Raw genomic sequence first — 13,243 nt, forward strand, 5'->3', positions numbered from 1 at the left:
CAATCTCAAACTTAGGGAGCACATAAATATTTGGAATTACAATCCTCACATCTTCATCATTTTGGACAACCAACTCAACCAGTTCTCCGCCACATCCGGAGCGGTTTTCATCTTTCTATCATTCGTCCCATCATTGCCATCATTCCCATCATTCATGGTCACCATCATAGACCCTAGAGTTCAGTCCGGAAAAAGAAATGCACACAGATGCGAAACAGCTTCGCGTGAAGAACTCACCCGCACCAACTGCCGCAGCTTCAAATGACGAGCCAGCCAATCAACATTGACGCATCACACATCCATCCTAAGCATCAGAAGATAAACACACGAACAATTCACAGCTATGCCAACAAGCTTCCAGCTATGGCCGACTAGTGACAGTAGACGACGAAGGGATATACGTGTCGTCCTGTCCTGTCCTGTCCTGGGGTAGTCTTCATGCTGATTTGGATCAAAACGCACTGCACATCAATCATCTCTATAATACACAAACGTCTATCGAATCCGGTACCTACTAATCGACAGTGACGACAATCAGCTTTACATCCTGTCGCGGTATCCAGAATCACCGGGCTAGCTTAGAGACAGGAAACCACAGCACGTCATCAACCCGTCAACCCCTTCTCTAATACAGATACATACATCCAATCGAGCATTTCCAAGTCCCTGGAATGGCTATAAATCTACCCAGTACACCGTACGTATATTCAAATGGCAGAAGGCAGATCGAGAATTCTAACCCTTATCAGACATCTGAACGGTGCAGCAATGTATGGCAGCCGCGACGTGTACTTGTCCGTCACCACCTCTTGGTCCATCATGTCAACGCCTTATCCTTTCTTGGGAAGTTATTCATCCTCTTCGACTCACTCGATACCGGGATGAGAACAGCTATCAGCTCTACCCTACCTCATCAATACCATCAAACACAACCATGGCCCAGAACAAACACTGGGACGCTACCTGGCCTACATGATCCATCCTTCCAGCCTTATATCCAGCATGCACCTGGTGTGGTATTTAAGAATACCGGACTATCTTGCTGGTCCGTTTTGGGCGATCATTGTAGCGTGGATTACAACCTTCACACTACCTACTCCCTTAAGGGGTGCGTCTTCATTCTTATGGAATGGCTTAGTGGTAGAGGATCGATGCCGCGACCGCAAACATCACCATTATTATGGTATGGTTTGATTCCATTCAAAAGGGACTGTCACCATTTTTGTATTCATTGCCCAACGTGCATCTGGCACCGTTTCCATCATATCGATGACGCATGTGGATTCTTTATGCCCGTCTACGCTGATGCAAACTCAATGATGGCTTTCTTGGCCACTACGCCGCGACGCTATTGATCTCTTCTGGGATGCCAAAGCCACGTTACACCATGTTAGCCATGGGCCTATTTTCGTGTCCATAGAATACTGCATTTGCCAGAATCATGCTGGGTGAGAGGGTCATTATCAAGGATGCAGTCCCCCAGGGATTTGTGTTCCTGGGGATGGCTTGTTGGTGGTGGTTGTCGAGATGAGTCCTACCGCGTCCGCAAAATCGACAACTATAATGGGTTTAGATCGATATAATAGAAAAGGGACGACAATATATTCATGTAATCCACCCGACCGCAACGTCTATGATCACCAAGCCTAACCCGGTGGCTGTGAAATGCCTCCCTTACACAAGCATCATGTTGGTGAGAGAGTACGATGCATGACGCTGTCCTTCGCGGGTTAATATTCTGGAGCATGAGGGGTGCAAAGAACCCATACCGCGTCCATAAACACCTCCACTATACTGTGGTTGGTTCGGAGTCCCACGCTTCATCCCTTTATTCAGCCCGACCTCAACGTCTTTCCGGCGCGGTATTTCTAATCACTGGCCTAACTCGGTGGCTGTGCAGTCCGTGTTATACACGAGTTTCAGTGAGAGAGTGCGACAGAACACACAGATGTCTCTTCATACCTCCCTCCGCCAGGATCAAATCCTACGGCGGCATGGTCTGTCGGCCGTGGTAGTGACAAATACCCTTCTACCGTGTCCGTGAACACCATACCATGATTATAGTGGCGGTTATCCAATTTGATCGAGGAACGGCTCTCACGATCCTAACATCACATATTTCCGGCCCAGTATCCATTCGCAATAACTGGTATACGTCTCTGGTTCTCCTATTCATTTCATACCCCAGATCCGTATCGCCGAGAGCGGACACGGAAAGAGCGATGTCGTTATACCTCCGTCCAGGATCAAATCTTCTGGGCCTGTGGTTACTCGGTTGCGATTCCACATTTGCAGACATCACTCTCATCTTGAGCATGATTCGGTTCAATCCTATAAAAAGCGGTTTGTTTAAGCCAACGGTAACGTCTTCCCGCCTCGATATGCAACCATCCGCAATGTACGGTCTCTCTCCATATATATCAGATTCAAAATCCACGGCGAGAATCACATTACTGAGAGGGTTCAAAACACACCACACCGATCAACGCCTCTTCATATACCCCGTTCCTCCAGGACCAAATCCTCTGAGCCAGTGGTTACTTATCTATAACGGCCATGGAACCTACCTTACATATTCTCTTTCATCTTTTCTCCGATTCTCTCTCATTCAAAACACCATCGCCACCCATTCATTCATCCATCTTACTCAACCCAGCCCGTCTCACAGAGATCCAACGCAACGTTCATTTACAATACCCAATCTTCCTCCTCAATCGCCACGTCCACATTATCCACCAAACCATATCACCGACACGATTTGAGACATAGCATACCGATAGATTGATGTATTTTCATCCATGGTCAAATTCTCTTGCGGCGATTCATCTCTCGACATTCGCCAAGATGATACATTCGCGTCCGGCGGAATATCATCTCTACCGTATCGTCTCTGGAATCTTTATCATTCTGGGCTTGGCTTGGTCTCGTTTGATTGATCAGAAATGGTTTCTGGTCGTATGGTATGGTAGTCAAGTCAAGTCAAGTCATATTCTATTATATGGTATGGTATATGGGCGATGTTGTTGTGGGAAGGCAGGGAGGGCGGGGTTAGAGGAATGGGATTGGGGATGGAATTGGCCCCTAGTTAGCAGGGGGTGTGTGTGTGCTGGGGCTTTATAGTGGATGATTCTTGTCTGCGGGATGGTGTGTTTGTTTGTTGTTTTGTTTGTGTGGATTGGTTGCTTGGGTGGGTGATTGTTCCCGTGAAGGTTATTGGGGAGTCAACTAATTCTGGTGTTGATCATTTCCCGGGCAGTAGGATTGGGGATGTGGGTATGGGTGTGGATGGGTAGAGAGGGTTTGGTTTGGTTTGTACCTGTGCCTTGACCAGTGATGTGGAAGGTATGCTATGGGGGGGTAGTTCGGTTACGTGAATGTTATGCGTCGTGTACTGTATAACGGAGTAGAATAAACCAAAAGTATGATGAAATCTGCCAAGGTATCTTCGACTGTTGGGAATCACGCGCTAAGAAAATAGTCCACTAGAAAATCTCCATGTGGCTGAGTCAAACAAAGAAAGTAAGCAGTGTGACTTAGGAAAAGGAAGCTAATCAAACATCCAAACAACAAACAATACGGTGTACTACGACAAACAACGCCCTGCTGAAGTCCAATGGTATCGTAATCATGATCAGCTGGTCTGTCTACAACCCCCTGAGTAGACTGCCCTCCGCGAATGGATTCTCTGGTGACATGTCTAGCATCGGTTTCGATGCGTTGCGATCTCCGGTTGCAACCCCGTGGCCCACTGGAGGTCCCTGTGGCGCTGCGATCGGCACTGCTCGCGCCAATAGACTATTAGGGATGAACGGGCCGTCCTGGGTGCGAATGTCTTCAATGTCCGTGGGACTGGTGGGAGCCGTGTGGTGGTGCCGCTGCTGATTGTTGATGCTGCGGGCTGTGTTGGATCGGTTCCGAGTGCGGACCTCTGGGGCGGCCGGCTCAGGCGGCACCTGCGGTCTTCTCCAGGTAGTTGCAGACGGGATTTGAATTCCGCCTGGCGCATCGATGCCCGTCGCTGCGTCAATTAGGGGCAAGCCGGGTTCGACGGCCACGCCGCGGCCTTTGCGGATGTGCTGTGGGGGTTCTTGGTAGACAGGGGTGAGGTCGACTAGGGGTTTAGTTCGCATGGACTGAGTCCGTCGGATGAGGTTCGGATCCGGGCCTTGGGTGGAGGTCATGGTGTTGGTGCGGCTGGGGCGGCGCGAGCCCATGGCGCCAATGAGACCTTGCTTGAGAAGTTCTTCATTCTCGAGCTTCTCTTGCTCTTCCCGTTCTTTCATGGCACGCTGGCGCATAGTGTAGGTTCGTCCGAGCAGGCCAGATGCGGAGAATGGGGCCTCGTCTGAAGATGAGCCCGCAGCTAGGTCGGATTCGCCGGTGAGCAACTTGGGAAATGAGGTAGGCGGAGGCCCGCGCTCGCGTGTGCTCTTTTTGTGTGAGAAGAGTTCTTTGGTCTTCATAGACCTGCTGCGTTCGAGGGCGGGCAGCGGCGGCTTGATCTCGTTGGCTGGTTCCTCGAATGGGTTCAGCAAGGGCTTCGGGGGGCTTTTCGCAGCGGGAGAGTCCTCGGCGTGCGCCGTGTCTGCCTCAGGTGTCTGGCCGGCGCCCAAGCGGGTGACGAGGTACCAGCTGCGCCAAGTCTGGACGGCCCGGTACCACCCGTCGGCGATGTCTCGGTCGCTGGTGGAGAAAAAGTGCACAAAGTTCTCGGTGGTGAGGAACATGTTGGATTTCTGCTGGCTCTTGACGGCCTGGCAGAATTTCTTGGGTGGCTTCACATTATTCGCGAGATAGCTGGCTGTAGGAGAGTAGATGTCGAAATCGGAAAGGTGGCACGTGTTGGTCGACTCTTGGGCATTTTCTTTCTTCGAGACAGTCACTTGGCCGTCCGACCGCAGGGTGACATAGCGTTTATCCCACTTGCGAGGCCGCTGCGAGTAGTACATATGAAAGGTTACATCTGCGGGTGGTCCGAGGGAAACATTCTGCCCGTCGAGCAGGGTCAGCGCATCGAGACTGGCTGCCGGGACGACAATCAATGTATTTTGTTCGTCATGGGTCCACGAGTTCATCACATCTCGTACGTATTCGTAGCGGCGCAATGGTCGCTCCAGTCCTAGCTCGGCGAACGACTCCATCAGGATGAACTTTTCCGGGTCCACCCCTGCTGCCATTTGCTCCAAGGCGGCCGACACAATGTCTTGAGCGGACGTCGAGGGCGTGACACAGATACTTATAGACGTTTTTCGGTATTGGACGAGGACCCGTCGCTCGCGCGCATTGACCGCAGAGACTGGGGCATCGATCCCAGGGAATTGGGCGGGCACGTTGGTGTCGATGGCAGTAACCAGCGGTGAATCGCCGTGCGTGTGTCCCTTGGGTAGCGATTTGGCCGCGTCAGTGAGTGACTGGCGCCTTGGTTCATTGCTCGCGCGACGACTGATGGGAGCTCCGTGATACTCGGCGTCCTTCCGCGGACGACGATTGGAATGATCTTCTGCCTTGTCGGCCGACCGTTCTCGGGTCGCCGATCTCGGATGGCCTGCAAGTACTGACGCCTTGACTTCGCCGCCGGTCAAGCGATCCATCGCATTCTGCCTGTGTTTTTCGCGCACAGCCTCCTCGTCCTTGTCGTTCCCATGGGGCCGTCTCTCGCGCGACGCTAGTCGGACCGCCAACTTGTTTCGCATGCGCACCATCTCCGCACCCTCTGAGTCTTGAAAGTGTGGGTGGACAGAGTCACCGTCATCCACTGGCGATTTATACCCCGAAACGGGGGCTGGGACTGGGGGCTTCGGATCGACCTCTGAATACGCAGGGGGTGGCCTGCGACGGTATCGCGACATGCTCCTCTGGATATTGCCGGAGCCATTGCCGTAGTTTGTATTGGCCCGCGACGGCGACGCGGATGCGACTGGTGGGATCGAAACTGGCGGGGGTAGGGGGCTGGCCTCCGGAGGCTGTTTCGCAGCGGCTTTTCTCACCGAGCGGTAACGGGAAAATTTCATGGGTGCCGGGTGCTGGCCAGCAACCACATTATCCTGCTTTTCCATCGCCATGGCTGGCCTGTCGCTGGGGTCTGTAGAGGGATGTCTCAGCAGTTCACCACGAACTTAAAAGCGCATCAAATTGAAGACGACAGTAAAAACAGTAGAATGTTCAATGGCGTCACACTAGCCAGCGCAGTCAAATCAGGTTTTATGCTTCTTTAGCCTCTTTTCTTTTTCCTGGCCAAGCGGGGCTTTCAAAGGGTTATTGGTGAGGGCAAGTGGGTTATAGAAGTTAGAATAATGCAGCAGCGGCGCAGAGAGCGGTCGCAGGAAAAATCACAGAACAGGTAAATTGCATGCTCGTTGGTGAGGAACAACACAAGGGAGGAATTGGATCAAATAATGGGGAGTCGCGTGTCTCCACCCCCTAAAGGTTGCAGACATGTTTCACAGGGATACGATTGCTTCGTGCGCTTGAGGACCCTCAACCAGTGAAAAATTGGCCAAGGGAAAGGGGGGAGGAATGGTGAATGCAAGATTCAGGGATCTGGCAGTAAGAAGAGATCCCCAACACGATGTGTGGGCTGTGGAGAGTGGAGAGAGCAAAGGGTCCAGATGGGTTTAATTTTAACGGTGGAGGCTAGTGGTCTTAGCGTGGCTTTGGTGCCTGTGCCTGTGCCTGAGGGAGGAATGAATGGAGACAGCCTTGATGCAGCTGTGGACGCCTGCAGCTTCACCCACCTGCTGGTGCTGTTGTTGGAGGGATAGATGCATGCAGGTAAGCAAGGGGGTTGGGGGGGAATGCATGAGCCAAGATTAGCTCGGGGAGTGGAGATGACGAGAAGGTTGAAGAGGGAGAAAGCGACGGGGGATGCGAGATGGAGTTGGTGGCGGTGGGTGGCGCCCAGCAGAATTCCTCCGCCTCTAAAATGGGATCCCGCGCGGAGTCCCGACGCTGGCAGCTGCCGCCCCAATATGACACCGAGCTGACAGGACAATTTGAGATTCGCCGGCATTCATTCATTATTGATCGAGATGATCTATAAATATTAGACTTTGCAGGACCCTCCCTCTGGTTGCCAGGAACTCGCCACATCTCATCCCGGGGATCTACATGCCACGGCCATGGACTATCCAACAGCCACACCCTAGCTGAAACCCAACCCTTCCGAAATTATCATCGCCTGTTTCATTGCTGCTTTCAGAGACAAGCATTATGGCCATCTCCGGACTAAACAATCTCTGCAGGACAAACTTTTCGCATGCCATAATCTACAAGGTCATCTGTCCATTACCCAATTGCCCCGTCGACCATTTCAATGTTTGTATGCGCCCAAGTGTTTCCGCCTGTCCGAGCGTGAGTTCAACATGCACAATCGACGATCCCAATAAGGAAGAACTTACCACCACGATACAAAGTCGACCGTCCGGACATCAATTCCGAGGTCCTTCAATGCCTGGGTCGAAAGGTGCGTGTCGTAGGGCCGCTGGACGCTCGCGTTCGGGTCATTCCCTTGCTTGTTGCGGACCATCCCTACCAGGGACAGTCCGAGCACGTCTGCCAGCTTCTCGCAAATCTCATACTTGGTCATCCGGTCCTCGGACGAGAACTGCAGGATTTTGGGTAGCTCCCGCAGGCGCTGCCGCTCTTTGACATACTTGATCACCAGGTCGCGGCACACCCGTGCGACGTCCTCGGTGTTGGTGGGATAGCGCTGCGCCCAATCGTCCATGTTTACTCCCGCGTTCTCATCTTGGGCCTTGTACACCGCATCCACTAAGGTGTTGACAGCACTCTCGGAATTTTCCTTGGCAGTGCCGTACAGCACAGGCACCCGAAGCACAACTCCTAGCCCAGTCTCCTTGGTGGCCTCCAGCACGGCCACCTCGCCATCCCGCTTGAACTGACCGTAGAGGTTCGGAGGGCTCGTCTCCGCATCGGCTGCGTAGGGAGCGTCTCCCTCTTTTCCAGGAAATACGTAGTCCGTCGAGATGTAGACCAAAAAGGCCCCTCGGCGCGCGGTCTCTTCTGCGAGGGTGCGGGTGGCGTCGACGTTAACCCGACGCGCCTGCTCGGGGTTCTTGTCGCACAGGTCGGGAAAACGGTTTGCGGCACCTAGACGGAACGGTCAGCGTCCAACGTATGCAGATTAGCTGCATTTAAGCAGGTGGCGTACAATGGATGACAATTTGGGGCCTGCATTGGCACGGCATCAGTCAGTCGTTGACAACACGATGAGATCTGTGCCATGGGGCGTAGGTAGAGGATTGTTACTTCGCTTCGTCCAACAAGTTCTTGATGTCCTGCTCCTTTTCCAGATCGGCCTTTTGTATCGTCGGCGGGATGGCTCGAGAAAAGCCTTGACCGACAACAAGACAGCCGGAGTGCTTGAAGGTGTTGAAGACCTGCCGACCGAGAAGGCCGGTGGCACCAGTTACGAGGACAGTAGTCGACATGTTTCCAATTTGCGTCTCAGTAGAGAACATGGTGGGAGAGATCGAGGGAGGGTAATGACGCGCTGAAGAGATTCTGGTCAACTGCGGGGCATCTTCATGACGTAACGATGGCCTGTCTTACTGGGAGAGCTCTGGTGGAAATTGTCTGGGTGGAGGGTCACTGTTTTCACGGTGAACTGATCGGGAGGAGGAAGAGGCACAGCGTCATGGGCCAGGCACTCGATCGCAGCTGGACTCGAGGGGATTTGCTGCATCAATCCGCGGCTTGGCGGGGTCTGCCTCCATCATCCCGTTTGGGCAATGCATGCGTACGGTAACAAACAGCCTCCTACACCTACAGTCCGACACAGTATCTACATCATTACAATTTATGACAGCTATTCTTTCGTGATCCATCGATGGAGAATCGATTGACTGCAAGAGACATCAAATTGACCCATTATCCTAACATCACACAAATATATCTCTTCACGCTGTGCATCATGCCGGTCACGCAGATTTAATATCGAAGATGAGCAACCGTCAGAGAGGACATAGCGCGGATATGAGAGAATAATCATAGCAATCCATTCGAATCCATTTGAATCTGGCCTGGACCAATGGCATCAGGTTGAACATCACGGATGAACCCAGGAGAGCATTGCGCGTTCAAAGGCTGGGTACAGTGATCCAGATTGATCAATTGAGGCCTCTCGAGCGTTACATTACTCTCAAACATGATCCAAGTCACTAAAATACAAAGGCCAGTGTGTAAAAGCCAAGCCGTTGTCGAATCCGAGCTGAGGCAGCGCCGATACCGCCCTTCCGACGGGACGGAACACGACCGGAGAGCCACCACAACTCCGGTCGGTAAGTTTTTAGATAGCCTCGCCGTCGCCTCTTCCGTTGCTCATCAACACCACACCATGTCCGGTGCCAGGAACCTCTCCGCCGCCCTGCGACGGGCTCGCGTGCCCAAGCCTCGCGCTTTGCTTCGTCCCCTCACTGTCCACGCCCCGTCCCCCGCCGCGACCGTTGCCCGTGCCTTCAGCGTCACCTCCGCGGCCAATGCGACCAAGGAGATCAAGTACACCAGCAACGCCTACCCCAACCTGAAGCGCGATCCCAAGTTTGCCGAAATTTCTGCTGAGGATGTCGCCTTCTTCAAGGGGCTGTTGGGCGCCCAGTCCGCTGTGATCGATGGCGTCACCGCCGACGCCGCCGACGATATCGAGCCCTTCAACAGCGACTGGATGCGCAAGTACCGCGGTCACACACGGCTGGTGCTCAAGCCCCAGACAAAGGAGGAAGTCAGCAAGGTGCTGCAATACTGCAATGAGAAGAAGTTGGCTGTGGTGCCCCAGGGTGGCAATACCGGATTGGTTGGAGGCTCTGTGCCCGTGTTCGATGAGATCGTCATCAACATGTCTCGTATGAACCAGATTCGTTCGTTCGACGAAGCCTCTGGTGTGCTGGTTGTTGATGCAGGTGTCATCCTCGAGGTCGCGGATTCGTACCTGGCTGAGCGGAACCATCTGTTCCCCTTGGATCTGGGTGCTAAGGGATCCTGCCATGTGGGTGGCAATGTGGCTACCAACGCCGGTGGTCTGCGTCTGCTGCGCTATGGCAGTCTCCACGGCACTGTCCTCGGTGTGGAGGCTGTGTTGGCTGATGGTACCATCGTTGACTCTCTGTCGACCCTGCGGAAGAATAACACCGGATACGATCTGAAGCAGCTGTTCATCGGTTCCGAGGGCACGATCGGTATCATTACTGGTGTTTCTATCCTGTGCCCCCCTCGCCCCAAGGCCGTGAACGTCGCGTACTTTGGACTCGAGAGCTACGAGCAGGTCTGTCAGGCGTACGGAGAGGCTAAGGGACACCTGTCGGAGATTCTCTCCGCTTTCGAGCTCATGGACGGGCGCACCCAGAAGCTCGTTCACGAGTCCACGGGAACCCACTACCCCCTTGAGGGCGAATACCCGTTCTACTGTCTCGTCGAGACCAGCGGTTCCAACGCTGAGCACGACATGGCCAAGCTGGAGGGATTCCTGGAGCACATCATGGGCGAGGGGACTGTTGCGGACGGTGTCCTGGCTCAGGACGAGACTCAGTTCCACGCCATCTGGCGCTGGAGAGAGGGTATTACCGAGGCGCTGAGCCACTTGGGTGGCACGTACAAGTACGATGTCTCGATTCCCCTGCCGGAGCTGTACCAGCTGGTCGAGGACTGCCGGGAGCGCCTGACGAAGCTCGGGTTCGTTGGTGATGACGACTCGTTCCCTGTCCGGGCTGTGGTCGGATACGGGCACATGGGTGATTCGAACCTGCACTTGAACATTGCCGTGCGGCAATACAACAAGGAGGTCGAGAAGGCCATTGAGCCTTGGGTGTATGAGTGGATCCAGAAGCGGAACGGTAGCATCAGTGCCGAGCATGGACTGGGACTGGCCAAGAAGGAGTTTATCGGCTACAGCCAGGATGAGACCATGGTGAAGCTGATGAAGCAGCTGAAGGGGTTGTACGATCCGGTAGGTGCATTCTCATTATTACCGACCTTGCTGATGCTGACTGGCTTAGAACGGAATCCTCAACCCATACAAGTATATTTAGAGCATGCACAGTTGAATACAAATCTTGCATTGGGTATCAAGTAAGACTAAGCTAGTCACTCACCTCACTAAGTCCCAACCAACCAACCTCACAACTTCCACCCCTCCACCTCCGGAGATATCACCGTCTCTTCATTACACCGATATCCCTTCGGAGGAACCGCCAACCCCCAGACCACCCAAGCCTAGTCCATCCACTTAAAGTCAGATCTAGTTTGACAAACATCCATGAAATTGTAAATATAACTGCTACCATCAGCCCCACCCAACCCAACTTCAAAAAAAACAATTTCACTTACATCCTCCCCTCATCCCCGTCCCAAATCAACCTCGACAGCGATCCCCACGGCGAAAACCCAGCCCGACAACACCCTCTACCCCACAGTCAGCAAATCAACACAACAACAACCCCCCAAAAAACAGGAAGAAAAACTCACGTCCACGCAACCTTAAACGCCCCCCCTCACCCTATCCCTCTCCCCTCTCTCCAAATCCCAAAACCACCTTCCCAATTTCCTCCCCGGAACCTTCTCAAGCAAAAGATACACGATACATCCACCGGGGACTATATCCTCGTCCGTTTGTTTATCCCACCTTACATCCACAACACGCGGCGTAAACCCACCCCCTAGGGTACTTAACGTTCTATACGCGTCTAGCATCTCCTGTCCAGGTGTGGGCAGTCGATAGCGTGCTTGACGGGCTCGTTCGGCGTGGATGGCGATTTCGGAGCCTGCATATGGGACTCTTTACAGTACTCGTGATCAGTGTGGTTGGAGAAGTAAGAAAGTTTTTAGGTATAGACCTACTGCATAATGATCCTCATTATTTTCTCCTCGGTAGGGTTTACGGTGTTCGAGCATAGGAAAGTTCCATAGGCGCCTCCGGGCTTGTCCGGCGAGTTCAGGAACATCTCGGGGTCGCGCTGGTCGTTGAATTCGCGGAGCTTTTTGATTAAGCGGTAGTGAGAGTCTGGGGAGGAAAAAGTGATGGTTTTGTTGATGAAGCTGTCGGAGAAGAATTCTTTGCCTTCCATGGTGTAGGTGGTGGGGTTGGAGGTGATGTGAGGAATAAGTGAGGTAGAAGAGAGAGAAAGATGGAGAGAGGGGGCGGAATAAGCTACCTGTCGCAATTAACCCTATCTGGGTATTTACATCTACATGATATCAAACAAGCCCAGCCCTAACGGTACCATACCTCGTAAGTTCAATTCCGACTAAGCATCAAACCCCGTCGAATACGCAATCTCTTTCATCCTCACCAAATTCGCCTGCAAAGTATCGCACTTCGCCTGGAACCGATTATAACAATCCTGACCCAGCGGCACACGCAGAAACCCCTCCGTGTCCGTCCCCATGCCCGTCCCCGTCACCACCTCCAGAATCCGTTGCGCCGCTTTCACCGGATCTCCCTTCTGCGAGCCATCCTTGGCCTTGATGAGCTTCAAGGCTGCCTCCACTGGGGTTCCAATATAATCCTCCGTTAATCCCGCTTCTGGCGCCACGAATGCCGCGAAGAACTTGGTCCGGAAATACCCCGGTTCAACGAGCACGACTCGGATGCCAAAGGGTTGGAGTTCTTTAGATAGACTTTCTGACATACCTACATCCACTCAGTTAGCCAATACCCAGGTCTTAAAAGAAGAGGAGGAGGAGGGGGGGGAACATACCCTCAACAGCAAACTTCGACCCCGCATACATCGCACAAGCCGGCGCGCCATCCACCCCCGCACTACTACTAATATTCACGACGGTGCCTGCCCTCTTCTTCCTCATAAACGGTAACGCGCCTTTTAATACCCTCACCGGTCCAAATACATTCGTGCTGAATTGCGTCTGGATTTCAGCTTCGCTCATGTCCTCGATACTCCCGAGTAATGAGTACCCTGCGTTATTGACGACCACGTCAATCACCCCGCCGGCTTGGTGAGTGATTGCATCGGAGACGTGGGTGGCTGTGTCCGGGTGCGTGACGTCTAGCGGGATCCAGATTCCGCCTAGTTGGGCGATCTGGGGGTTGGAGAGGCGGCGGTGGTGGGGTTGCGGGCTGTGCGAGGACTTTGTGGCCGGCTTGGAGGGCGGAGATGGCGAGGCGGTGCCGAGGCCGGAGGAGGCGCCGGTTATAAGCCAGGTTTGGGACATGATTATGGTGGTGGTGTGGATGTTGGAGGTGGGAGTGGGGGTGGGGGGTGGGTTGGATGGT

At 53.4% G+C, this 13,243-nt stretch overlaps 5 protein-coding genes across 5 annotated transcripts; 1 reads left to right on the top strand and 4 right to left on the bottom strand.

Annotated features, from left to right (window-relative positions):
- Positions 1–3,203: 3,203 nt before the first annotated feature.
- BO94DRAFT_162817 (uncharacterized protein) lies at positions 3,204–6,394 on the bottom strand. Its single transcript, XM_025605880.1, has one exon. The coding sequence runs from the start codon at positions 6,060–6,062 to the stop codon at positions 3,645–3,647; it is 2,418 nt and encodes an 805-aa protein (XP_025465326.1). The 5' UTR covers positions 6,063–6,394; the 3' UTR covers positions 3,204–3,644.
- A 606-nt stretch (positions 6,395–7,000) lies between these two features.
- BO94DRAFT_567684 (dTDP-4-dehydrorhamnose reductase family protein) lies at positions 7,001–8,682 on the bottom strand. The gene is made up of 5 exons (XM_025614643.1): positions 8,572–8,682; positions 8,269–8,512; positions 8,171–8,190; positions 7,398–8,109; positions 7,001–7,340 (listed from the first exon to the last, which is right to left on the bottom strand). Exons 2-5 carry the CDS (start codon positions 8,478–8,480, stop codon positions 7,310–7,312), a joined length of 975 nt encoding a protein of 324 aa, XP_025465327.1. The 5' UTR covers positions 8,481–8,512; positions 8,572–8,682; the 3' UTR covers positions 7,001–7,309.
- Positions 8,683–9,326: 644 nt separating this feature from the next.
- Positions 9,327–11,090, top strand: BO94DRAFT_626250 (FAD-binding oxidoreductase). The gene is made up of 2 exons (XM_025617345.1): positions 9,327–10,960; positions 11,010–11,090. The coding sequence occupies exons 1-2, from the start codon at positions 9,356–9,358 to the stop codon at positions 11,040–11,042; spliced, it is 1,638 nt and encodes a 545-aa protein (XP_025465328.1). The 5' UTR covers positions 9,327–9,355; the 3' UTR covers positions 11,043–11,090.
- Positions 11,091–11,788: 698 nt separating this feature from the next.
- Positions 11,789–12,167, bottom strand: BO94DRAFT_163425 (uncharacterized protein). The gene has a single exon (XM_025605884.1). It carries the CDS (start codon positions 12,075–12,077, stop codon positions 11,847–11,849), a length of 231 nt encoding a protein of 76 aa, XP_025465329.1. The 5' UTR covers positions 12,078–12,167; the 3' UTR covers positions 11,789–11,846.
- BO94DRAFT_537345 (SDR family oxidoreductase) lies at positions 12,149–13,229 on the bottom strand. Its single transcript, XM_025612245.1, has 2 exons — positions 12,711–13,229; positions 12,149–12,643 (listed from the first exon to the last, which is right to left on the bottom strand). The coding sequence occupies exons 1-2, from the start codon at positions 13,180–13,182 to the stop codon at positions 12,258–12,260; spliced, it is 858 nt and encodes a 285-aa protein (XP_025465330.1). The 5' UTR covers positions 13,183–13,229; the 3' UTR covers positions 12,149–12,257.
- Positions 13,230–13,243: the final 14 nt, after the last annotated feature.

The sequence above is a fragment of the Aspergillus sclerotioniger genome (genome assembly GCF_003184525.1).
Source record: "Aspergillus sclerotioniger CBS 115572 chromosome Unknown BO94scaffold_22, whole genome shotgun sequence".
Lineage (NCBI taxonomy): Eukaryota > Fungi > Ascomycota > Eurotiomycetes > Eurotiales > Aspergillaceae > Aspergillus > Aspergillus sclerotioniger.

What these genes read in the sequence shown, in the direction of transcription:
- BO94DRAFT_162817 (XM_025605880.1), bottom strand. Translation starts at nt 6,062, where the DNA reads ATGGCGATGGAAAAGCAGGATAATGTGGTTGCTGGCCAGCACCCGGCA.
- BO94DRAFT_567684 (XM_025614643.1), bottom strand. Translation starts at nt 8,480, where the DNA reads ATGTTCTCTACTGAGACGCAAATTGGAAACATGTCGACTACTGTCCTC. An exon ending in AACTTGTTGGACGAAGCGAA is followed by an intron (nt 8,191 to 8,268) that starts GTAACAATCCTC and finishes GTGCCAATGCAG; the next exon opens with GCCCCAAATTGTCATCCATT. An exon ending in GTCGACTTTGTATCGTGGTG is followed by an intron (nt 7,341 to 7,397) that starts GTAAGTTCTTCC and finishes ACGCTCGGACAG; the next exon opens with GCGGAAACACTTGGGCGCAT.
- BO94DRAFT_626250 (XM_025617345.1), top strand. Translation starts at nt 9,356, where the DNA reads ATGTCCGGTGCCAGGAACCTCTCCGCCGCCCTGCGACGGGCTCGCGTG. An exon ending in TGAAGGGGTTGTACGATCCG is followed by an intron (nt 10,961 to 11,009) that starts GTAGGTGCATTC and finishes TGACTGGCTTAG; the next exon opens with AACGGAATCCTCAACCCATA.
- BO94DRAFT_163425 (XM_025605884.1), bottom strand. Translation starts at nt 12,077, where the DNA reads ATGGAAGGCAAAGAATTCTTCTCCGACAGCTTCATCAACAAAACCATC.
- BO94DRAFT_537345 (XM_025612245.1), bottom strand. Translation starts at nt 13,182, where the DNA reads ATGTCCCAAACCTGGCTTATAACCGGCGCCTCCTCCGGCCTCGGCACC. An exon ending in GTCGAAGTTTGCTGTTGAGG is followed by an intron (nt 12,644 to 12,710) that starts GTATGTTCCCCC and finishes GAGTGGATGTAG; the next exon opens with GTATGTCAGAAAGTCTATCT.